A 27460-nucleotide genomic window follows, 5' to 3' on the forward strand; every position below is an offset into this window, starting at 1 on the left:
CAAATGTTTAGGCCAAACCAAAACCTGAATTTTAAAGGAACAGTCTAACATTTCATGAAATACTGTTCTGAGTCAGATAAAAAGGGTTATGTCATTTTAATATCTTTAGGATCAGTTTAACTTCACTCCCCAATGGCATATGACAGTTCTTATTCTGATTGTTGGCAATGTTAGACAACGTACTCAGATATTATACTTAAACAGAAGTAGTAGTGTTAAACAACTACATTCAAAAATATTAATGAATAACGTTTTTAGCTAAATATAGCCTAGCACCAAAAGTAAAAACACACACAGGCTGAGATGGCATAATATGTGTTTTTCATAGTTCACATGTCCTTCATATGGCTGGCTGTTCAGATATATATATATATATATATATATATATATATATATATATATATATATATATATATATATATAAAGGTGGATCACATCTTAATTTAAGCAGATGTGATATGTCCTTTAATTTACTGTAAGAACGCACACAAGATCTCTCAAAATACCCAAAAGTTGTCTTTGATTAAATCAACCCCCTTGTCTAAATTCCACTTGGCGTTTCAGAGCTTTGATTTAATCATGTTTTATCCACGATTGCCATTGTTCTGTACGTATTCAGTGAGAAATGAAGCATCTTTGTTGTCCTCGCCATCTGCGTGTTGTTGACAGCAGACTTTGATGGACGTTTGGCTCAGCCAATGTAATCAACCCCGCGTAATTCGCTTCGGAGTCAGCGTCCAATCATAAGAGTAGAAAGGCGGGGCTTGGAGCAAGAGGGCGGGAACCAGAAAGAGGAGAGGGCAAAGCACTGTGGCGAGCAGCCGATCTGTCAGCAGCGCAGTTGGTGTTGTTGTGCAGTACTGAGGAACCACAGCTGTGATTATGATTGAATATAATGGAGGAAAATGGACAAATCACGAACTGAGATTACTGAGTACACCTACAGAGATTTGGACTGGACGTAAAAATGCCACAGGCGTTTGATCCCACTGCAGATATTGGTGTTTTCTGGATTTAACGCAGTAAAGTTACGGGGATCTTTGTCATCCCGGACTAAAGAAAGACAAGGGGGCCTGAAACTACACAGACGTCGGTTGAAGTTCAGCTTCGGGCTGCGCTAGCTACGTTAGCATTTAGCTTGGTGTGAACAGTCTTTCTTTATCCAGTGTTAAGTAGGCTTGTAAAGGGCTACGTTTAATGTGTAGTGTAACGCATAACCAGGCACAGTGTGTTTTTAATAACTATCGTGGCTGGTGATGACTGCTTTGGCAACGTTAGCAGCCGTGCTAATAGCTAAGCTAGCTGGCTAGATCTCCGGCAGGGCTAGCTTGTTGTTCCCCTGCTAACTTAGCTTAACTTAAATGAGAACAAAAATACAGACTCCAGTTTATGTATTTAGCCTTGCTGACTAGAAAACCTATCTCAGCAGTAATTTCTGCAATTTTTTTTTGCAAAATTGCATATTAAAATGTCAATTCCAGACAATAAGCATGTATTTCTTCCCTGTATAGACTTTTGTCACCAAGCCCACAAGAGTCCGGATGCAGCTTTATGAACACTTTGCTTACCTATACTTTTACTTTAAAATATATATTAATCTGTTACTAAAATCATATTTTTTGGCTCAAGAAGGAACTTTAGTGTCAGCTCGTGGTTATTTCAAAGCTGCCAGTTATTAGTTTGAAAGACAGGACCAGTTGTTTACATTACAAGTTTTCTTCCCTTACCACCTATGACCAAAGTGTTATTTTTTCTGTTGACTGGCCCCTTTTTAGTCTCAGAACTGCATATCATTCGGAAAACTTAACAGGCAAAACAAGGACTTTTAGCTCGTGGACCCCCATTCAGTAAGTTAAAGGCATAACAAGCCTTTGTTTTGGGTCAACTGAGTGGAATAACACACAAGGGGGTTACCCAACCTTGTGTCCACTGGGGAAGTTTACAGTCACTCTACTTCAGCCCCTGGGCTCAGATGTGAGTACGATGGGCAGCCAGGGCAGCCCAGTGAAAAGCTACGACTACCTGCTAAAGTTCCTCCTGGTCGGAGACAGCGATGTGGGAAAAGGAGAGATCCTGGACAGTCTGCAGGATGGATCAGCCGAGTCCCCGTACGCTTACAGTAGTGGTGAGTCTTTTCTCTCAGCTGATTGGGAACTGCTGGCATAGTATTGTCCTCTTATGATGATTATGAGCTCCTTGTGTTATGTCATGTTTTCACATCAGAAAAGTCTTGAATATACTAGCTGCGCATTTTGCTGTGTGGATAATATACAATGAGCTCTCTGATGCTCATAATAACAGAGCATTGACATCGGAGTGAGTCAGACTGTTGTCATTGTTGTTGAATTTCACTCGCTTGCTGAACAATAGTTTTCATGACCTCTTCTTAGTTTAATAACCAGACAATAGATTTTCAGGCCTAGTGAACACAAATCAACATCCTCTCCAGTATGATGTTTCCTCTTTTTTTCCTTAACATTGTCAGTGGTTTCTAACTGTAAAAAATAAATAAAGGAAGCTGCGTTGGTACTTATGTGTGCATACAGTTGTGTTGTGTTCACAATAGCAGTGTGTTTAAAAAAAGTGAATAATGCTCAAAATCCGTAGAATATCTTTTGATTCCATAATATCATTGCATTGGGAACAGTGCACATTCAAATCAAAATTGACCAAGTTTGTGTTCTACCTTTACAGAAAGTGAAGAAAAAGGAATATTAGGCTGTTAAAATCAATAGCAGTATTTGCACTCAAACATTTACTGTATAAACTGAAACATGTCTCAATGGTTTGCTTTACTTTGAACCACTGCACTAATATTTAGTTGCATAAACATTATTTTAGAGAACTGGCTGACAGTTCTAGCTGACAGCTTTGCTTCACATCGCCTTCTTCTGATCGTAACAGTACTCACAGGTAACTTTCAGTCTTCTTTGATTTTCCTGGAGCTGATCACTGGTTGAGCCTATGCCATTTTGGCCATTCTTTGATCCATTTGAATGGTAGTTGACTGTTTTCCCCACATCGGTCAGGCTTTGGATGCCATTTCAAGGCATTTGAAATCATTTTGGCTAAGCATCCTATAATTTTCTGCATTTCTTCTTGAGTTCCTCAGACCAATGTCTGGAACAACCCATTGTTCTGAGTATTTCACTGTGAAATGCACTATAACCAGCATGGACAACATTTGCTTCATTCTTTCCTTAAATATGGGCCATAATTGACACGTTTCTTCACAGAGTCAATCACCTCAATAGTTGAACAGAACATTTTGTGAACATGCCCCTTTCAATTATAGATTCAATTACACTGAATGAGCAACATGCATGTCCTGACTGTTGGGTCTGTTGGTTTTCTATGACTCTACAACACTTACTAGTACATTTTCTTGCCATGTAGAATAATCACTTCTACCAACAATATGATTTATGAGGTTAGTGATGTTGGACTGCTATTATTTTGAACATGTGTTTGAGTTGATTGGAGGCTGCTTAGCCATTGCTGCAAGTTTGCTGACCAGACCTGTAAAAATCTACTGTCCATTTGATTGTAACATTACTGCGACTAAGTGAATTAGATTTGTATTTGTTACTTTTAGAGAAGGTACACTTAGCAAAACAAGCTTGTTTTACTCCATCCACCATGCTGTGAGGGGGAAGGCCAGTGGAGCTGTGCCCAGTCAGATGATCCCTCCCCTGGTGCAGGAGCTCAGATCACCTGGCTCTCTCAAAGCTGTTGCTCTGGGGCTAACAACCACTATCTGATCACCGCCTGCTAGTGCAGTAAGCTGGTGGCCTGTGGCTGCTCTACACATTTTACTCACACACTCCCATCGATAGGCTAGACTTTATATAGGGTAGGAAAATTAAAGAAAGTCCTTGAAGGACCATAACAGTGGTTTTGTACTACAACTCATACGCATTTTACCATGTGTTTCATAGTGTTTTTGATTTTATTTCATGGTGTTATAGTGACTTTTCTATACCTATTTATTTCATAATAAAAGCCTTATTTATTACATGGCTTGGTCATTATAAATACCACATAACTCCTGCTCCTATGTGCCTGAAGCCAACAATAAAAGCAGGCACAATGGTAACTGTGATGGATTACCTCGACTCAGGCAACTTTACTATATCTGCAAATTAATTTTAATAGTAAACTCAAATGAGATGAACTAATGACAGCATTTAAGGAAAACGCACAATTTAAAGCATTAACATGCTTTAGTATGCTTTGGAAAATAGTGAGCAGTAACAATGCATACTCATTGGGAATTGGCTTATTCATGCAAAAACTCATGGTCCTTAAAGATGTGGTGATAAATTCTGTATCACTGGAATCCCTCTGGGGATGCTAATAGGTTGTTGTAATGAGGTGCACAGCAGGACAGAAAGGAAGAAAGTACATCCATCCCATGCATTAGATTCCCATCTCCACCTTAAAGCACTTACAGTGGAATAAAAGATGCTCAGTTACTTAGTTGCTCAAGGTAAAATGTGCATGTGGAGTGCATTTGTTAACATATTTGCTCCAGCAAATAGTCCTCACTAGAGATGCATTCATATTTTCCCTAAGTAGTTATTCAGATTAAAAACATCATCTCCTCCTCTCAAGATGACAGCAGCTGTTCATAAAATATACATCGGTCAGCAGAATGAGCCCTTTCACCAGTACTTATCTAATGAATTCTGCGATGCTGTTGGCATTTGGCGGCAGAAGAAGACCATCCCAGATATGTGTTTTCATACACCCACATTAACTGAATTCAGTGATTTAGAGAGGGAGGTCAGCATTATAATCAAGTATTAATGACTTCATCAATAGAGTTGATGACGGTTTTACCAAGTTTGATGCCTTATGGTTTTTTAAACACAGTGCTCCAGAGAACCTGTCATTCCTCTACAGACGAACCGTGAGCCCAGACACATTCTAAAGAGTCTCTTAAAGAGGAAGATGGGATGATGAGATTCTAATGGGATGCTAGCAACATCAAAAGCCTTCAAACAGCTTCATTAAATATGGAGGGCAGAGTGGAACACGCTTCAGCTGGGATATTTGTGCTGACAGAAGCTCTGCTATTGATTTTCATTCATCTGGCAAAGAGAGGTTAGCGTGAATGGAAGGGGGGCGTGTGGAAGGAACCTAAATATTTTAGGAGGAGAAAAACAGGACAGAAGAGCAGATTGTGATAGGATGGCATTGTCCTCAGGCCGTGATTGGCTCCCTGCCGGATTTAGGGCAGTCAGTTGGTCTGTCAGTGTTTGGTACTTTATTGATTAGAAATTTGGTGATCAGAATTGTGGCTAGTCATAATGACAAATGCATCATACGTCAGTGTTTCCCCCAAGTTGCCTGCTTTGGGGCGGGGAGTTGGCCCATTCCCACATGTAACGCTAAAAAGTTTCTATTTAAAGGAACTTAGGAATAGTTATCAGTAACGGTACTTGAAATGCACATGAACTACTCTTCACTTCAGCATAAATTAGACCCAACCTTCACTACTGAGCCTGCTAACTGGTACAGAAACATTATCTTCCTTTCACCCGTCTCTCCTCTGCTCTGTGTGCACACACATATGATTAGGGATCGACCGAAACAGTTTTTTCAAGGCAATACCTGAGCCTGAATGTCCATATTGACTCAAATCGTGATAATTCCTGAATTGTGCACCCCTGTAAAGCTTAGTAGCCTAATATATAGTCAGATAGTGTTATTGGTGGGAAATTAAGTCAGTCTCACTAGTGATTGAAACCAAAGCAGAGGGACAAAAACAGAAATTTAATTAATAATTTTTAATTAATTAATTTTTTTTTATTAATAATAATTCTATATATATATACATAATTACAATGTATTTGTTTGAATCACAACACACAAATCTGAAATAAACACACATGTTCAGGACCTAATCATGCACAACTGGAGAGATGTCAGAGTGAGTAGGCTGCCAGCTGGACCAGCGCCCTGAGGGGTACGGTGCCTTGCTCAAGGGCACCTGGCAGTGCCCAGGAGGTGAAGTGGCATCTCTCCAGCTACCAATCCACACTCCCTACTTTTGTCCATACGGGAACTTGAACTGACGACCTTCCGGTTCCCAACCCAACTCCCTACAGAAACTGCCACCCCAGCAACCCCCAATAATTTTAAAACCTTATGAACTCCATCTCAAACCTCTAAATTATCAGAAAACATTCCTGTGCAATACTTTTTAATGTTGCCCCCAATGGCCATATACATCTAGAGATATTAAAGGGATAGTTTTTTCAGTCATGACGTGATAACAGAATCTCTATTGTCTCGCTGTATGTATCATTATATTTACTAACCATGATGACTGATGCTAAGGGGGGCTGTGGGAGGGGGGCATTGATGTGTTGGGGTTACAAATAATTACTGTGGGAATCTCCAGATAAAATAAAGGTTTTGAATTTCACAGTCTGCTGCTGTTAGCCATCTGATAAGATAGATGAGCAGTAGAAGACAATTAAAATGCAAAAGAAGGTTTAAAAAGACGCTTTTCAGTGCAACTGCAAGGCAAGTGGGACTCTTAAATCTGTTTTTCATTCAGCACACACCATCAAAAGGATATTCCCCCGGGGCGATACAGGCACGGCGGTCCAATTGTTTCTCTGTAGCAGACTGTTTTGATTGATTTGTGGCAGATAACCCAGCTCAGACATAACCCCCTATACCTCCCTCCTGAAGGAGAGAGGAACCTGATGCTAATTAGATCGGCCGATCTACTATCTCAAACTATGCTATACTATCATTAATGTGTCAATATAAACAAAACAAAAAATTATTTCATTTTTTTCATTGGCCATTAGAAATAGCGATAAATCGGGAAATGCCCAATATCGGCCGATAATATCGGCCCGCTGATATATCGGTCGGGCTCCCTTGCTAATCCTCTTGAAAGATGCACAGACCTGACTGTTCAATATTACCACAGAGCTTAGCTGTAAATCCTGTCTGCTGTCAAATCAGATTTTCTGCACTTTGGTCTGTATCTCTTTTCCTCCTTATTTCATTCCTTCCTTCCTTTACATGTCATTTACATCTCATTTACACCTGCGGATTGAATGTATTTCACATTCACTAATGTTAGGTAAATGTTATAAATCATTCACTTGAATAACTAAATGCAGACATGCAATACCTTTCTGGTCAGTGTTTCCATAAACGGTATATTTGACAGAAAATCAACTGAGAAACTAATTACAGGTAATTACTGACAGAAAACATCAACTCACACATCGCCATTTAGTTAATTGTGCGCCTCTCTAACACAGCCTCAACAAAAGCTGAACATTATAAGCGTCACCCAGCTTTGAGTGCAAAACAGAACAACGGTGCAGAACAACCAAAGTAAGCCGACTCCCAGAATAGAAGCGACAGTATTGAGCTAAACACAACTCGGAGACGAGGAGAGGAGAGGAAGCGTTTGGTACGAAGACCTGCACTCACTCCAATTCAATTACGTTAGCCTGAGCTCAGCACTTTAGCTTGGCAGCAGCTTTATGTTGCCTGGAAAATTGGAAGATATTGCTAATTTTGTTATCCAGCAGCTGCTACCTGCCAGAAGCTGATGCAGTCGTGTGTGAGAGTCTGGGAAGGCTTTTCAAACATTACTGGGATGTTAATGTCTGTTTTGTGTCCGAGCTCTGTACACGGCTGACAGTCTCCTTTATCGGCTAAACGTAACAATTATGACCACTGAAAAGTCCACAACCTCGCGTAGCTTTGTGCTCGACAGACAGCCACTCTTTTTCAGCTTAACGTAACTGCAACAGCCTTGTTGTCGTCTAGACCCAAGTCCCAGTCTCTCGGCTACGGCAATTTTGGAAGGTGGAGATTTTCGGTACTACTACTTTTCAGACCCCAATACACTGCTAGTTAGTAAACTGTACATTACACATTTAGGTTGACATGCCTTTTTGTAACAAAGTGGGAATCATCTTACTCTTCAACATATCACAACCTTGAAGCTGGGGGACGGTAACCTCAGCACAGTAATATTCCATATCATAACTCTGTTAATCCCGTTTGATTTGTTGCCGCACGCTGTTTTTGAATGTTTGCTTTTTATGTGTGGCAGCCCGGCGTCAGAATGGACAGTTGATAACACCACACAGGTGAACATGTAGAGACATGGAGCAGCAGGGCGACAGGTGTAGCAGTCAGACAGGTTTATCAGAAATGAGCTAAACAACGGACAAGAACACACAGATCTGTTAGCTGCCTGAGGCTGAACAACACCGCTCCCCCCATACTGACAGTTAAACCTGGTTCTTACTTTGTAGATTTTTGTCATGTTTTTAATCTCAATAATGAAGATAATAAAATACTTCCCATGGACACTAACATGTTTATAGCACAGTACAGTAGCAGTGTGACTTTAGGGACGACAATGTTGGGCTGTCGGGCAGCTGGTCCGCCACTTTGGTCCAGACTAAAATATCTCAACTGCTATCGACACGAAATTTGATCCACACTTTCACAATTCCCAGAGGATGAAGCCCACTCGCTTTTGTAATTTTCTGACTGTTCATCCTAAGCCACCAGCAGTTCAAAGCTTTCCTATAAAATCACTTCAATGCATTTCAAATCTTTTCACAGTCTACCATCCCTTCAGAAGCCTTAAAGATGCACTATGAGTTCCTGCATGACGTCAAGTAAATACCAAATAAAACAGAGCAAGCTCCCCCCTCCCCCCCATGCTTCTGTAACTGTCATAACTAACTGACTAACTGTCACTAACCCCCACCCCCTCCACCCTGTCTGGAACGCGTTTGTTGTATTTTGGTGCACAGCCTTTGCCCCTAGTGTTTGAGAAGACTGCAATTCAAGACACAAATGACATCGCTGTGAAACCATGCAGGAACTCATAGTGCACCTTTAATATCCATCTGTGTGCCCTTTAAAGCACACAGACAGAATCATTTTACCTCGCAGAACACTGGAGATGCTAGTCTACCTGGGCATCAATCGGTTTGTTTTTTTGTGTTCTTGTTTAATTTTTGTGTTTTTTTAAAGGGTTAGGAACTAACAAAACTTATTTATGGCGTTTTTCCATCACATGGTACCTGCTCGACTCCCCTCAACTTGCCTTTTTTGGTTTTCCACTTCAAGAAATGTGAACTATCCCTTTTAACCTTGAATCTACATACAACAACCAGGCGTGGGCCGGCATGAGATTCTTATGGAATAACCTTAACCCTTGTGTTGTTTTCACTTTCGGGACCCTCTCGTATCCCTCGGGTCAAATTGACCCGTGACTTATATGGGGTTTAAAAACAATTCTAAAATAAAACGTTACTTTATAATCTATTAACAAATATTGTCTTTGTCTCAATTTGACAACAATTGAGATAACATTAATATGCTTAGGGAATGCAATCAGTCTCTACTAGAACCCGAGTTAAAAATGGAAGTGTGATTTCTTTTTTGTCATGAAGTTATAATTCATGTTAAAAAAATCCACTATGTGATCATTCTTATCTTGGAAATAACATAAGTGGTCATATTCAGAATAGTTTTCTGAATTGAGTCAGGAATACATGTTTATCACAAAAAATGAGGTAAGCCCATTGATTTTCAGATAGACATTTATATTTGAACCATTTTTCTTCTTTGAAATGGGTCGAATACCATACAAGGGTTAAGCAAAAATATCACTGCATTACAGTATTGCAATGGCAGCTATATATTTATTATTTATTTATATTTAAATGTCTTGGGGGGGGGGGGGACTTTTTTTTCAATTTGTTCCAATTTATTTTATTTTATTTTATTTTGAAACACACGGCACACACTGGCAGGGAGAGGGATTTGCATATTAACAACACAGGTATTTTCCAACCAAGAATTGAATACAATTCAGAGAGGAGAGCCTGAATTACAGAGCAGGACACACACTATGAAAGCAGAATAAAAAGCAAAGGATATTTACACTGTAGCTAAGTGATGTTGGTGAGAAGCAGGAATGGGAAGGGACTCTGCATAATTGTTACCTTTGATGAAAACAAGACAAAAACATGATAACAAATATTTTCCGAGCCAACTGAAAGATCTTTTATGTTGTCACCTGTAAATACATGGGGGTCATATTTCTGAAGGTAACTGCAGTTCTTTGTAGTGCGTTGTGGGTAAATTTACATTTTGATTCAGTTAAAGTGGCTCGAATAGAGAATGAGGCATGTTGCCAGTCAGCTTGATGCTGGCCTTCTTGATGCATCCATTTGCCTAATTTCTGCCTCTGTCTGTCCCCTCTCTCTAGGTATTGACTATAAAACCACCACCATCCTTCTGGATGGGAGGAGAGTGAAGCTGGAGCTTTGGTAAGCACACATCACTGCTGACGAATACCCTGTTGTCTGTACAATAGACGGTGACTGCTGTTTTTTTTTCTGGAATGCACTTTTAAATCTAACCCCAATACAGTACCCCTCCAGGCCTTCCAGGCCTTTTATGGGTTTTATTCAGCCAAATTATTATCATCTTGGGATGTCAAACCAGGTTTGGTTTCTGCCCAGTTTTTGAATTTCTGTCTCTGAGATTTCCTTCTCAAACCTGATGCAACGGAGCTGAATAGAATACAATTCATGGTGCTCACGGCATTGTCAAATACAATAACATGTCTTTCCAGGAACAGTGTCCCTGTTACAATGAATAACCCACGTAGATCATTGTCTGTTGGGGAATTTCTATAGGAGAAAGTAGTTCCAATAAAAACAAATCATCACAGAGGTTTTGAATGTCATTAGTCAATGCTTTTAGCAGCACAAACAATATTTTTTATTATTTTCTGGAAGACCTCTTTTACATGTTCACAATCAATTTAAATACATCAATCAATGAATATTTTATTCCCCTCTATGTATTGTGCTTGGATGGAGGTAGAAATTGCAGAGACAACAATCTCAATATCTGGACAAATAAACCAAAACGTATTTGATGTGTTGAAAGACATCTAAAGGTAAGCAATGTTGAGCAAATTACCTGCGAATGTAGTACATTATAGATTACTAGTTACTGTCATTTGAGAGTAATTAGTTATATTACAATATTACGATCTCCAAATTGTAATGCGTTTGCGGAAGTTTGACTTGGCAGCTAGCTTGTGAATTTCGCCACCGGATCAATAAAGTCTCCTCTTTATCCACTTTAATACGTCATAGATTATTCATAATATTTTGTGTAATTAGAATATGCAAAGTAACTGTAGCTATAAAAATAGATAAGTAAAATGTACAGTAGGCAAGTAGGAGAATGAAAATACTCAATTTAAAGTACCATACAGTTGTATTGTAGTACGGCATGGTTGTAAACATTTTCTTTAAAGCACTTGAATAAGAAATTCATTGAGATTGTAACTAGTACAATATTACCAAAATGTAGTAATGCGTAGGCCTGTCATAATAACAAATTTTGTTGGACGATAAATTGTCCCCAAAATGATTGCGATAAATGATAATATTGTTGTTCTGAGACCATTTTCATCTAATAAAACGATAATGGCATCACAACAAAGGTACACCTTTTCAAAGATCAATAAACTATTATTTCTAGAGAATATTTAACACTCGAACTGGAAGACATTTTAAATATGTGGCTCATGGCGAGGAAATGTAATAGTTCTGTTTTCAGCCTTAATTTTGGCGGAGGTGCAGCTACTTTCTTCTGCTACTCTGCAGGTCTGAGCATCGCACTGGTGGGCCCACACACACACACACAGGCTGGCAGCCACCATATGACATCTGTTTACTGATAGCTATCGTTTACCTTAGGCTAATTCATTAGTTAGTACGTACAATTTTTGGCGGCCAACCTTCCAAAAGAAAATACAATGAAAGGAAATAATCGATCATTAACTGTTGACCGACAAGCAGGTAACGGAGTCTCTGTTCACCATCCGGGAGCCTCTGAGACACTGACAGCTGTAGGCTTGTACCGGTTAATGCATTGTCGGACACATGCAGCCACTTTCCTGCAGGCGCTGCGAGAGTCCACAGCAGCCCGCGGTGTTTATGTCCGAGCCCGTCTCCACCGCCTCAAGCGGCAGGTTGTCAACTTTGTGATTTGGAATGAAAGGGAGAAAACACAACGCCGATTAACATGGAGGATAGCGCTCATACACTTTTTTTTGATGACGCATTTCCTCTGTCTCTTTCTCTCTCTCTCTCTCTCTGCCAGGAGTACCATGGCGGACAAGAGGGTTAACTCCTTGTCACGCTAAGGAATAGAGTGGTCATCCAATGTCTTTGGTAGAGAGAGAGAGAGAGAAGGAAAACAAAGAAATACGCAAATGGAAATTATCGTGGACCGAAAATTTACTTTTTTTATTTGTGCGATCAATTGACTTATTGAGTATTGCAACAGGCCTAGTAATGCGTTATATTACTGTGTTACAACAGAAAGGATTACACTACTGTAATTCCATTACTATTGTAAAGCATTACTCACAACACTGAAGGTAAGTTCATAAAGAATGCAAATAAAATTTCAGATTTTGCGTTATTTGGGTGAATTTGAGCGCTTTGGTTTATGCGCCCCAAGCAGCCAGTGTACCGATTGTTCAGACGTTTGTAAGCTAGATATGCACTTTGTCTTATGTCTTTGTGTGTATAAGGCGTTTTCACACCTGTAGTTCGCTGGCTTTGGTCCGAATCAGTTGGTTCAGTTTGGTTTCACACCTGGAAAAATCCAAGCGTACCAAAAGGCACCATTACAAATCACACAAGAATGTCCACTCCTCTTATTGGGCGGGAGCAAGAAAGTAAATACAGGAACATGGTCCCGGGTTCTGTGGACCAGTGCATATTATTGCATCTCCATGGTCAAACCAGCTCATTTCGTTAAAATGAATAGACATTGTTTTGCGAGAGACGTTACAACATGTGCTCTGGTCACCGAGACCTCTGTCTCCAATTTTAGCGGCTGCTTGTTTGACCAGAGAGATACGGGTGACGACGGAGAGCTTGACTGCAGTCTAATGTGATAGAAACACTGCAAGCTGCTACAGTTTGCTGCTCTGCTGCATCGCAGGTTGCTAAACACACCTGACTACAGGAGACATTGGTTCAGACTGGTGGAATTTGCATAGTTGTAGTTGGTTGGAGTACGGATCACGTTCTCACCACAAACGAACCGCTCCAGAGTTTGATTGACAGTGCACCGAGACCACCTCTTCATGCAGGTCTTGATACTTGTTTGGTCCGCTTTTGGACACACACCCGAGTGCGATTGCCGCGTTCTCACCTGCCCAGACGAACCGCACCAACGGGACAAACAAACTCTAGTTCAATTCAACCGAACTAAAGGCTGTCGGTGTGAAAACGCCCCAAGAGTGTTCCTGTGCTGGTTTTTGCATCTGTGTGTTCATCAAGAAGATTCATTAAAGCTCCAGGATAACCAATTATATTTTGCTCAAAAGGAAAAAAAATTCACCTCACACAGAAGTGTCTTCTCTTTAGTTTGGGCCTCACTTTCATCTTTTGATTGTCTACATTTTGAGGAACTGTGTATTGAAAATGCACAGTGCATCTTAAATATTTTAAGTTAGCAGCCATATAAAACATGAAGTCTTGGGTCTGAAGATTTCAGTCAGTGCAAACATCATAGAGCTTCATTGAAGAGCTGGAACAGCATGATACAGAATATATTGGATGCTGTCAGACAGTGAAAGCTACTTAAGGGGAAAACGGGGGGGGGGTTGCATTTACATAACACATTTTAAAATAGGCCAAAGAGACACTGACATCCAAATACAAAAAATACTCAAAGTAGGAAGGTTTATATGGTTAACATATTTGCAGATACATCAAATGTCTTATAAGTCCCATTGCATAAAAATTTCACTTTATGAGGTTCTTTAACATTAATACACGTTCCCCCAGCCTGCATATGGTCCCCCAGTGGCTAGAAATGGAGATAAGAGTAATCTGAGCCCTGGGTATCCTGCTCTGTCAGGGAGAAAATGAAAGCTCAGATGGGCCGATCTGGTGTCTTGCCCCTTATGAGGTCATACATTTAGACAAACAAAACTAACCCAGCTGCAAGTTGCTTGTATTTCACTGCATATTGTTACGGGCCTCACAAATAATCTTGCTTCAGTAGAGATGCAGTGGATGCGTGTAATTGTCAGTTAGGACACACTGCAGTGCTAGGCGAGGCCTGTTTGGTGGAAGTAGGCCAAGGAATTCGACTCCTCAGGGGAGAAGCAACGCCTTGTCTTCCCTGTGGAGGGAAAAGTTTAAAGGCAGCTCCATCATGTGGAATCTTCTTTATTTATGCTGCCTCAGTCTTTCCTGTCCTCCTCACTGTCTAAATGCGGTCTTCTCTTCTCACTCACACTCGTTCCCTCATCCTCTGCTTCCTCTCTATGTTGGTCTCTTTCTTGCCTTCTGTATTTCATGGCAAAGGAGAAAAACTGCAGAAACTTAAAGGATCGATGGTGATGGTCTTTGTTTTTATCAACAAATCCCATGTGCAGAGCCAAATAAGAAAAAAACAGATTGTGTGTGTGTGTGTGTGTGTGTGTGTGTGTGTGTGTGTGTGTGTGTGTGTGTGTGTGTGTGTGTGTGTGTGTGTGTGTGTGTGTGTGTGTGTGTGTGTGTGTGTGTGTGTGTGTGTGTGTGTGTGTGTGTGTGTGTGTGTGTGTGTGTGTGTGTGTGTGTGTGTGTGTGTGTGTCAGAGCCTGATATATCTTCTTCCTCTTTTCCATAGAGCTCCATTGTTCATAAAACACATCAATGAGCAATACTCTTGCCCTGGGTGACATGTTTCTTTTTCACTGTAGTTTATTATTATTCAATCTTACACACACCGTCCTGCTGCCACAAATACTCACTACAGCACCAAGTGTGGATCAATCCGCTGCTGAAAATGGTTCCCAACAAATGCACTATTTTTACTCTGTTTGTTCAATAACAAACTATATGTAAGCAGCTGTTATAGGAAATTACTGACACTTTTTAAATTAAACCAACCTCACTACTGACTTTTGTCCAGTTTTGTCCCCCCCCCCCTTTAGATTGTCTTTGAGTAGGTGATGGCTTAGAAACGATTACCATCAATTCGTTAAACCATCATCAGGCTCCAAGACCAATACATTGGTTTGCTGATTTCCAAGGCTGATTGCACGTTTTATTAAAAAGCTAATTTCAGTTTGATCTAACATCAATAAGACAGGCGAGCACAATTTAACTCTTTTTTTTTTGGATTATTTTTGGGGCATTTTAGGCCTTCAATGACAGAACAGCTGAAGAAGTGACATGGGAAGAAGTGACATGCAGCAAAGGGCCGCAGGTCAGACTTAAACCCGGGTCCGCTGCGTTGGGGAGTAAGCCTCTAAATATGGGCACCCACTGGGCAAACTGAGCCATCAGTGCGACAATTTAAATCTTTAACAGTCAGTCGTAAAGCTGTAGCACATTTAATTAATAGATACGTCATGTCTGGTAGACTGCACAATATATGATTGCCTCTCAACACACAACTGGCTGAGCTGTAACTAGTCTTTGCTATTCATTTCCAGAATGTAAAAGCAAAGCAGCTGGTCTGAAAAACTGGTTCTTGAAACTCTCCTCCCAAAAATTTTTCTAACTCTTGAGATGCAGCAACACAAGCTGTGAAGCTGTTAAATTATGCTATTCTTTTATATCTGCGACACCTGTTTTTAAATAGCTGTTCACAAGGTTTGGGAGTCTAGAGAGACTTGTCGGGATTTGTCAGGCTCAATTTATCCTCAGATATTCTCTTTGGGAAAAAAACTGGAAGCACGCAATGTAGACTGGCTTTACTAGGCTGAGAGGATGTCAGATACATATTGTAAAATTATTGAATTGGGATTTTATAAGTAGGCCACAAAATCATGGGACAGACAAAAGAAAATGGCCATACAATATGGTCATGTAGATATGGGTGATAAACATACAGCAAAAGGACACAGAGTAGGCTACGTTTACGCACAAAATATCTAGCTCGACACACTCTCCCCTCTGCTGAAACTAAAGAAGTGATGAAAAAGTCAGACCAGCTGTCAGGCCAGTGTTTTTGCCCTCATTGCTACTACTTTGCTAAGTAAAGGTTTTACTTCCTGGCAGCTGAACAAATCCGACTCGACTAATAGTCTTACTTACTGCATTTTCTTTCTCTCTTCAGGGACACCTCAGGACAGGGGAGATTCTGCACCATCTTTCGCTCATATTCCCGTGGTGCACAGGTGAGTAGCACACTGCTTAAATAGACTAAGTGTTGCGAATAGCCGCAAAGCGGAATTTTAATTTCAGCGCCGATGTTACCCAATCAGTCCGGCCACACCGGCTGTGATCAGGTGTGGAGCGGTTGCTGCTGCCATTGTTTCTTTTGCGAGCGAATGTGTCAAGCCAGGCAAGTAAGCGCATACAGCAAAGCCCCATTGCATCTGGGTACTTTACCAAATAAAACAAATTTCAAAATAAAACACCCAGATTCATGGGGATTTTGGCTGTCTTGACTTCTCATGTGTGTGTACAACAAGAGAGCAATCAGGCACCCAGAGAGAGAAACGGACGGATCAACTCACACACACACACCCACCCACACACACACACACACACACACACACAGACACACTGGAAGAGAGAGGGATCAGCCTTCAGCCAACAGCAAGGTGCTCTTGGCTAATCGTGGCGCAGTGTGTTCCTGCCATGAACTCCACTCTGCATGGAGTAAATCTGCATGACTTAATGTAAAGGAGCAAGCGTTTGTCATAGGGACCACAGGCAGCATGTTTGACATCCTGTTGATACTGTTTTGTGTGTCGCTTTAGGGGATCCTCCTGGTGTATGACATCACCAACCGGTGGTCCTTTGATGGAATCGACCGGTGGATCAGAGAGATTGATGAGGTGAGTCTGGGAGATGGGCTCATAATTGGTGTGATGAGGTTTGATGGATGTTGGGATTAAGGCTGACACAATTTTGAGTTTGAGTTGACAAATAATTTTCATACAAACTGTTGTGATTAACCCACATAGACCCATTTTTGTTTTTCTGGAACCGGGGGGGGGGGGGGGGTTCTTGGAAGAAGAGAGCAGGTCAATAGTAGGTGCCAGATAAAAGTGGTTCAGGGTCAGGTTACTTTGTTTGTGTCCATGGGTAAACTAGGTTTACAGTCTCAGAGGCAGGACATCCTTAAAACTCTGTAGACCACCACATAACATGCAACACACCAAACCTTAAAACATGTAATAGAGACAGTAAAACATGGATAAGAAGAATAGAAAACAAGCAGAACATGACCAAAGTGCTTGTGCGTTTTGTTATATGAAGTAAACATTACTATCATTTATTTTATTAATTCTGTTTGTTTAATAGAGTGACAAAACTGTTTTTGAATCTTGTAGTTCTCCGTTTAGAAGGGAGATTCTGGAATTTCCTATTCAGAGGGTGTAGGCTATCTCCTAGGATGACCATAGCCATCCGCTGTAGTTGTTTAGCATACAGGGATGTGGGGTGCAGCTAGGACTCCCCAGTCAGCTTACTCGGCCATTTTAAAATTTGATTTAGGCGATTCTTGTGCTTAACTGAAACACACCCAAACCTTGACGCTATGGAGAAAGATATGATGGATTCTATAAAAGCATGATACAATAATGCCATTATGGTCTTGTCTATATGAAAATGGTACAGTTTTCTCAAGCAGTATAGACACTGTTGTCCTTTTTTACAGAGAGCTACACAATTCTCTTGGAAATTGAATTTAGGTTCGATGATTGTCACTAGATATCTATAGGATTCTACATGATCCGCTATAATTCTGGCTTTATATTCTGGAGTTTTACCAAAATCAATGTGCATATCCTTTTTTTGGATATGTTCAATTGAAGGTGTGACTCCTCACACCATGGGACAAAGTCTTCAGTTATTGGTCCGTGGCCTGTGTCATTTTTATGGAGCAGTGTCACTATGATGGAGTCATCCGCATATTTAATGATGGTCCTATTTACGTATTTGCTGTTACACATGTTTGTGTATAGAATGAACAGAAGGGGTGAACGTACACACCACTGTGGTGAACCTGGGGAAGAGTAAAACTGACCAGACAGAGCTTCGTTCACCCTTACAGAGAGCTGTGTCCTGGTGTCCTGTTGTCCTGTGGTATACGTCATCTGAGGCTGGGAACCTATACCTTTATTTCAGACGTTGCTCTTTATCATAAATCTGTAATAAACATTGTGTTTCGGTTAGGCGCCTAATCAGACTTTGAAAGAGTATATAAGAGCTTAAAACATTATGATGGAAGTATATGATCGCCATTATTGCTCATTAATGGCCAATAAGCTGTTGCAGCACGTTTGGCTTGATACCAGTGGTTATATAGATTCCCTACCAAGTACTCTTCAATTTCAATTCAATTTTATTTATTGTATCAATTCATAACAAGAGTTATCTCGAGACACTTCACAGATAGAGTAGGTCTAGACCACACTCCATACTACAAGACACAAAGACCTTGAGGACCCCCGTGTTTCCACTGTTTAACACGATGTTTCCAACGAACAATGTTACAATTACAATGTTCCAATACAATTCAATTCAATTCAATTCAATTCAATTTTATTTATAGTATCAATTCATAACAAGAGTTATCTCAAGACACTATACAGATAGACCACACTCCAGAATTTACAAGGACCCAACAGTTCTAGTAGTCTTCTCCAGAGCAGGCAACAGTGCAACAGTGGCGAGGAAAAACTTCCTTTTAGGAAGAAACCTCGGTCAGACCCAGGCTCTTGGTAGGCGGTGTCTGACGACCGGTTGGGGTTAGAATGAAGAGTGGCAATAACAAAAATAGAAAAAATTAGTAGTCTGTAGCAGTTCTTTGTAGTAGTTCATGGCATAGCAGGACGCTGTGCGGCATTACAAGGCACAGCAGGACAAAGCAGGGCACTGCAGTGTAGCAGTTTGAACATGGCATAACAGAACATACAGGTTTCTCATTGTTTTCTAAAGTGATCACTTCTCATTCACTTATGGCTCAGTGTGGTTCTTTAAACTGTTTGCAAACTGTAATCCTTTACAGTGAATAGACATTGAATTTCCCCTCAAGAGGACAGGATTGTTGGCACTAGATGAATATAAAATCTATTAACATGTCCAGAAATCAGAGAGCTCCTTTGGAAGGACATTTTTTTGACAGTTAGTTTTCTCCCTTATTGTATTACTGAAAACAATCCAGCTGGATTTTCTGATGAATTTGCAAGCACCGGGGAAGTTTAAATTTATCTCTTTGCTTTCAACATTCATGTTTCCATTTATAAGATGGGACAAAGGGTCAATAGAAGGAGTTAAGTGCATCACTTAAGACGACCTGGGTGTATGTCTGTGTGCGTGCGTGCATACATGCATGTGATGTCCTTCCTGCTCACTTAGAAACCTAGAGGATGTCCGTGTGTGTGTGTGTGTGTGTGTGTATGTGTGTGTGTGGTGATATTTTTGGCCTGTGGAATGTTTCTGTTTGGCCTTTCCTGCTCCACCTCCACAGATGAGGTGTGGTCCTTATCTGCCACAGGTAGACAAGTAGAAAAGGAGGGATGGGAAATCTCTGGATGATGAAAGTTAAACAATGTGCAAAAAGGGAACTCTTTAGGGTTAGGGTTTAATAACTGCTTTATTTGATTACTCCAGCATTCTGAGCTGACAGTGTGTTTCCCATTTGTTGTTATTTTCATTTTTATATTTTGATCAATCAATTCATCAATTAGTCTCTAAAATGTCAGAAAATAGTGAAAAATGCCCTTCATATATTTCCAGGCATAAAAACAACTTCTTAAACTAGTTTGTTTTCCAATCACCAACAATATAAAACAGAGAATATCTAGATACATCTGGATATTTGGAACCAAATATCTGGCTTAATAAAACACTTGTATTCTCATTTTACAGAATAAAACAACAGAGCGCAGCGATTACTCCTTCTGTAGTACTATTACCACTTGCTATATCTTTTCAAAAACTAAGCAATTCCATTTATAGGGCCGGGCAATATTGAGAAAATGAAATATCACGATTTTCTTATTACCAAATACCTTGATTCCTATATTGCGATAATATTGTAAGGTTGAGTCTTGGTGCTTTAACTAAATGTTTTTTACACAATGACATTTTTGATAAATATTCTCCAGACATGAGTTAACGACGTAGTGTGTAAAGGTAAATAAAAGAACAGCTAGAACAGTCTGGTAAGTTCAGAACATTACATCACTTTACTGTAACGCAGCCTGTAAAACCAGGTAAAGACAACACTTACCATATTACAAAATTATGACATATCAAAAATCTAAGCGGATATCTAGTCTCATATCGCGATATCGATACATCAAGATATTGCCCAGCCCTGTCCATTTATACTACGGATGTTTCTGAATCTCAGTTATCCAAAATTATATTTTGCAAAGGACAAAAAATACATTTTATGCAGTATTTGGTCTTTCTAGTTTTATTACTTGTATTCAGAGGCCTTTTGAGGAAAACATGCCTTGCTTTTATTAAAAGGTAATACCAGAAACATCTCAGATTCTTCATATTAATGCTGAATATTTTCTTAAGCATATAGCTGCTGTAGATAGTCAAAGATATTTTTTCTTAATTTCACACAGCTATTGGTTTCGGTTCATTTAATTTAAGCATTTCAACTTTCAGACTCTTGAAGCTTGACATAGGTAATTAACAGTGATTTGTTTTTGTGTTATAGTCATGTTTGCATGATGATGGTCGCTGTAGCGTGAACTCAAGAAGAAGAGGTGTACGGCAGATTTGTGTTGCCTTCATGGCTCTGGAATCTGAGTAAACCGAGTAGGCTGTTGATTAGTGTCCATTGTAATTCATCAATGTCTCTCTGACATGAAACATACCCTCCTATAATAAACACTTATTTTTTATTTACCAGCAAATACTTCCGCTTTATTGTCGGAGAAGCATAGAACATGAGAAAACATAAGAAAATACATAAGACATTTTATGCAAATATGTAAAATATAACCAAAAAAAGCTAATATCTACTACAGCTGCTCACATACAGCACAACAAATCTGTGATCACATGACATAAGACTTCTAGCCAAATGTGAGATCAGGCAGTTTCAAACCAACGATCTTACTGGCAAAGTACAAAACCTTCTTCGTTTGCTTTTTCCACCACCGCTGCTGCTGCTCCAGCTGTTCCCGTTTCCCCTGTTGCCGTCCTCGGTGGAGAGACTCAGAGCATGAAAAGGCAACAGGGAGGAAACTGTAAAGAGAGGCTGATGAGAGGTGACAGTCTGGGGGAGTGAAGGAGGAGTGAGGTCATCCTCTTGCTGCCATCATGTTTCATTCAGTTTGTCAGAACAGATGGGGGTGAATTAGAGAGACATGAGCGGCAGGACAAGATACACGCTGCTACTTCCTGGAGCTTGTTGAATTAATAACCTAATAAGCATAAAAAAATAATCAATCAAGCCTCCGCTGGTCTCTTTAGCTTGGATGGAATGCCTCTTATTATTCACTTTCTGTCTCCCTCTGATGCCTCTATTCAGCTGGAGGTACTTTTTTAGCTGATATTCTTATAATGACTCAACTATTCTGTTTAGATCATTTGGGATAAACGGCGTGAAAAATAACGAAGAGATGCAACCAGTATTAAAGTTACAAATATTAACGGCTACCAACGAAAATTCATTCTGTCCTCCTGTTTGACTTTTCCTTCCCAGCATGCTCCAGGCGTGCCTCGAATCCTCGTTGGTAACCGGCTACATCTGGCCTTCAAACGCCAAGTTCCCACCGAGCAGGCGAGGGCGTACGCCGAGAAGAACGGCATGACTTTCTTCGAAGTGAGCCCTCTGTGCAACTTCAACGTTATCGAGTCCTTCACAGAGCTGTCGCGCATCGTCCTGATGAGGCACGGCATGGAGAAGTTCTGGAAGCCCAACAGAGGTGAGTGGACGGGGGGGGCGGGGGGGTCTATGTCAGAACAATTCCTGGAATAATATGAACAACGCAGCTTGGAACAAATAGTAAAGTATCTGGTTTGAGTACACAAGTTTGCTTTAATGCTGTGGGGGAAAAATCTGAGTTAAATTCAGTGTAATTTAATTTTCTACAGAACTAGTTCAATCAGTACACCAGCATTGTGTCATAATCATACTGAGTTTGCTCCCTCAATTTACATCCTTAAAAATTTAAAACCTGCCACCTTCGATTTGTTTTCAGAATCTGCTCTTTTCTTTGAAAATAATAAACGGGTGCACTGCATATGGTTAACTGTGCACGGGTAAAAGGCTTTCATCAGCATCTACAACCCAGCCGTGATGCTTGCTGCCATATTATAAGACAGATATAATCAGGTTATCACAAAATGTCCATTGTCAACACATTTAAATAATTTAAGAAAACAATAAACCTGAAAAGTAGCCATTGCAATAAAGTGCTTGATTTGTAATTTAAGACTGCCATGGTGCTAGTGGTGGAGGGGCAGTGCACGGTCTCCCCATCTGTCAGACGCCTGTTTGTAAAAAATGTCGGGAAATAACTATCTGCGAGCGCACCAGCCGCATATCGGCCAATACAATACACAAAAAACACAAATATCTGACCCATATATCGGCCGGCTAATTAAATCTGTCTATCACTAAGCTTCATTAATGGCAGCTCAATAACAAGAGCAACGGTAGTTATGCAGTGAATGGAAACAAAGTTTCTGTTCAAAAGAAAAACAGAAAGCAACTGTATTGTTATTGTGAATTTATCCACAGGTAAACATGAAGGAAGCTTTGTGTACCAGGAAACAGGAGAAAGTAGGAATAAAAACCCTGTCTCTATTCTAAAACCTGTTCCAAATGATGGCCATTGAAGTAAGCGCAGGCCTTGGTCCCTGTTGCCGATTTTACGTTAGTTTTCTAGAGCAACTGCAGGTAGTTTGGATGTGTTTTTCAAACTGTATAGCTGTAGATTCACTTCAATTCAATCAGTAGGTTTTACTGTATTTAACGCTATACGGATTATTTGTAAACAAGAGGGCACAGTAATAAATCTTTGCTTCAGACAGAATTCAAGACACTATGTGCTAAAGTACCAAAATGGCCTTCAGATGCATGGCACGCTCCCTTAGATGCTAATTAGCCCTCCCCCATTCCTGCCATGCTTTTGTCTGCCACATCTGTAATTACAGAGGAGAGCAAGTGGGAGTGATGTCCTGCTAACTCTCAGGATGGATTAGTCAGGAACAGCGTCATTTTTCTCTATTATTTGCCTTTACACATGTAGGCATTGTATCCGCATTCCTGAGGATTATTTAAAACAAATCCTTGTGTAAATATTTTGTGGAAGCACCAATTGTCAACTCTGCACTGTTGTCGTGATATCGACCATGGAGATGTGTGGTTAAGAAGATGGTGGTGTAACTGTTGCCCTCCTCTCTGCAGTGTTCAGCCTCCAGGACCTGTGCTGCAGAGCCATCGTGTCGTGCACGCCGGTCCACCTCATCGACAAGCTCCCGCTTCCCGTCGCCATCAAGTCCCACCTCAAGTCCTTCTCCATGGCCAACGGCATGAACGCCGTCATGATGCACGGACGCTCGTACTCGCTGGCCAACCCGTCCGGCGGCTCCAAGGGCAACAGCCTGAAGCGCTCCAAGTCCATCCGTCCGCCGCAGAGCCCGCCGCAGAACTGCACCCGCAGCAACTGTAAAATCTCCTAACTCGCGGCTTCCTCGGCGTGAGAGACAATGAACGATCGACAGCATGGTGATCAGGAGTGTACAAGATGTAGTTAGTAGTTAGTTGGAGGAGAAGAGCACATCCCCGAACCTGAAGAGCTGAAGAGCATGAATGACGGATAAGGGGATGAAGGAGTGCTACCTCTCACCTTCACGTTAAAGACCATGATGTACTCTTGTCAGGTGAAAGTGCGGGGAGGGGGGGGGGGGAGAGGGGGGGAGAGGGTGGGGTCTCCACTGATGCCTCAAGATATCAGAGGAGAATGACTGCAGGCATCATGGTCTGCACACACCTGACTCTCACTACCACCAACTGCTCAAATGAGAGAAGGGGAGTTTAAACTACGTATGTACAGAAATCCCTCTCCAACTCAAGCAAACATATTTAGCTCCTCTACGTGATGCACGCCTCATTGTGTCTGGCATCACAGAAATCACCTCAAGATCAATTCTTCACTTTTATGTCGGACTTTTCCTTTTCGTTCTTCGGTCCGTGTGGTTACAAGTTCACCTGTGTTCTGTCCACACAGCTGGTTTTATTTGGTGTTGTTCTTAATGACCAATAAGCTAATGATCAAGACACTAGTAAGCAGCCAGTCCTTTTATTGATCATTGTCATTCATCAGCTGGCTGTAACAGTTGTTGGAACACTCATTGTGCTTTGGAAGGTGAAATGTTTTATTTATTAACACTCGTTGAATTGAAGTCTTGGTGACTAGATGAGTGAAGGTTCCCACCCGGTGTTGTAGTAGAGGTGGAGGGATTCAAACAGGACTCCCCCAAAATCTCCTAAATGGTCCAGACTTGCTGGTGTACCTACATTTTGTAGAGGTGTCTTGTGTCAATATAAACACGTCGCTTTTGGTTTTCTTTTTTTTTAATAATGAGCCAGTTGCAACAAACTGGCTTAAAGTACAAAAACAAATATGAAATGGATGAGTGAAATTTCCCCCGGTAACCAGTTCTCACATTAGAGTTTTAGGTTTCTATTTTTAGTCTGGGGTTCACACAGGCGCTTTGCGGTGATGAGGGATCAAATGATGCTTGTTGCCATGGATACCACTCAACGCTATGACAAATAAGTATCCTATTTAAAGTCTCTCCACATTTATTTTTAACCTAATGCCACTTGAAGAAAAAACATAATCGAAGAATGCTGGCGATATTCTGCTTCTTTTTTTCACATTTTTCATCAAATCCCATTGAAAGCCATTTTCTTTTTGGCCAGAGAGCTTCTGGGAGTTGTAGTCTGGAGTCTCAGATCTCACACCTCACCTGTCATGTCACACCTGCTACATGCAGCAGGAACCTGCACACACCAGGCCTGGCTCCTTTTATTTGAACACGTATGCAGAATGACGTGGATCTGCTTTCCATCCGTTGGTTTCCGTGTTGAGGCGGAGCGAGCAGGAAGCCCAGATATGTCAGGCTGTCCTCGGATGATGGCGAGAGTGGCAGTGAAAGGCCTAATGAGTGTAAACAGAAACCAGGCTGAGTAGCTGGACAGGATCGTGTCAGGTAAAGTGGAATGTTTCTTGTGTTAACAGTAAACAGTGACCCGTGTTTATCCGTTTTTTATGACCAGCTCTTTGTTTCCCATAGTAATAACTAAAGGACCAAACTGCTGCTTCGTTTTAAAGAATATTTGATCCAGTCACCTACGTTGTTTAGAGGCGATAAATCGAGAGATCAATCGCCAAATATTTATATTTTAGGTAAAATTCTAAGTAATTTGCTGTTTTAAACATTGGAAAATCTTTTGGGGTTTTGAACTGTTGATTGTACAAAACAAGACATAGGATTCAGGAAATAGTGATGGGCATTTCTTACTATTTGCTTTTGACAATTTATAGACCAAACGATTGGCAGATTATTCAATATTGAAAGCTAGAATTGATTTCAGCTTTTTTCCAGGCAGCAAAATGGTTTCAATATATTTCTAATAAACGGGAGGGGACTATTTTAGCAGGGGGATTAATCCACAGTCGGAGGGGTGTTTGTTGGACAACTCTACGGCATGGAGGATTAAGATAAATCAGGCTTTGGACACAGTTGTTTTAGTTTTTTGGGATTTGTTGACAATAAGGAAAATGCAGAATATCACCAGTGGTTGTCTTTGAAATATGAGCACTATTTGTCATCAATATAATTAAGGTATCATGAGAAAACGATTAACCCTTGTGGTAACCCTTTCTACTATCACAGAGTTACTTTTTTAACCAACTTCAGTTCTTATCATAATAGATAGTTCTTCCAAATATTTGGAACAGTCTCACAATTTTAAACATTAAATTCCAGTTGTTGTTTTTTTTACATAATGTCACTGTTTGTTATGAGAATAATTGCAATGCATGAAAGGCTGCAGTGATCTGTAATACAGCAGCAAGCCCCGAGTGGAGACCAGGAGAATAGCATGGAATTGGAATTAGCTCGGAATCTACAAGCCTGACCTAATGGAATGCATGGTTTCATGCTGTAATAATAGTGGGATCAAACGTGGTTAAAATGGTCTTTGCGAGTGGCATTTATCTGTTTTAGATGCAAAGTTTCTTAAAGACTTATAAATACCACCCTTACCCTTAAAGTATACACGCTATTATTAACAGAGCCAAAATGATCGAAAAAGGCAGAAATGTCCCGAGTGATGCACAGGGGTAACCGCCATATGATTTCCCCCTCATTTCATACTACATGCTGCATTCATGTCCAGTGGGAAGTTTCAGATACAAGTGGACGAAACAACAAGGAAGCAGCTGATCCAATGTATCGGCCGTTTGCGTGACCGGACTGAACCAACAGTTGGAGCAGGGGAACTCTTCCAAGTCGCTGCTTTTGAACCCCCAAAGCGTTCCAACTGGGTTTCCCACAGGATTGAATGCAGCATGTCTTCTTCTCTTCTCTCGCTCTGATCTGCGCCACCACCTCCGCATGCTGTCCCATGATTCCTAGCTGCTGAATAATGGATGCTCTTTTCATAGATCTCTGGAGGGCTTCGTCAGTAAGCCTCTCCGTTGCTGCTCTTTCATCCTCCACTCAGCTCAGCGTGGTTAGTTTCCTCATCTTCACTGCTAGTCCTCCTCTCCATCTCCATCTCTCTTCTCCCTCTATATTATAAAGAATTAGCTGCTGCTTGTTTCCCATTTGAGATGCCACATTTATTTTCCTCAGGTGTTTTGTGTGTTTTCCCTCCTCAATGCGGTGCGGCCCATTCAGCCCAGTGTTTATTCTCCGTGTGTAGATTAGTGCGAGTGTCCTCTCTCGGCCTCATGTCAGGGACTCGTCTTTGCCTCCAGACTTTAAGGTAGTCTTGACTCTGTGGTGAAGCCTCTTCGCTTTAGGAAAGATTCCCACTGATGCAGCGAAGACCATACCAATCTCTTAACTCGCTTACCCCCATTTCCTACAAATGAGTACTTTCAATCAGTGGCTCTGTGCCTGTTTGAAAAAAGTACGTCAGTTAAAGAACAAAATTAAAAGTACTCACCATGCAGAATTTCAGAACAATGTATATTATGCTAATGGTTTATAATTGTTGATGCATTAATGTGTTAATGATCTACAATAATAAATTCTCATGAAATTAGTTGACTTATATTTGTATTAATAATGTGAATCTATTAAGTAACTAAAGATTTCAAATAAATGTAGTAAAAAAGTAACCCTAACCCCTTGACATTTAGTGCAGTAGAAGTATCAAGTAGTATAACATGGAAACACTCAATTAC

The 27460-nt window shown here is 40.7% G+C and overlaps 1 protein-coding gene across 1 annotated transcript; it reads left to right on the forward strand.

Moving 5' to 3' along the window:
• The first annotated feature begins 791 nt into the window (after nt 1–791).
• Nucleotides 792–26354, forward strand: rab40c (RAB40c, member RAS oncogene family). Its single transcript, XM_034893997.1, has 6 exons — nt 792–2125; nt 10280–10340; nt 16165–16225; nt 16814–16891; nt 21733–21955; nt 23443–26354. Exons 1-6 carry the CDS (start codon nt 1984–1986, stop codon nt 23715–23717), a joined length of 840 nt encoding a protein of 279 aa, XP_034749888.1. The 5' UTR covers nt 792–1983; the 3' UTR covers nt 23718–26354.
• The last annotated feature ends 1106 nt before the right edge of the window (nt 26355–27460 follow it).

The sequence above is a fragment of the Etheostoma cragini genome, chromosome 15 (assembly GCF_013103735.1).
Source record: "Etheostoma cragini isolate CJK2018 chromosome 15, CSU_Ecrag_1.0, whole genome shotgun sequence".
Classification (NCBI taxonomy): Eukaryota; Metazoa; Chordata; class Actinopteri; order Perciformes; family Percidae; genus Etheostoma; species Etheostoma cragini.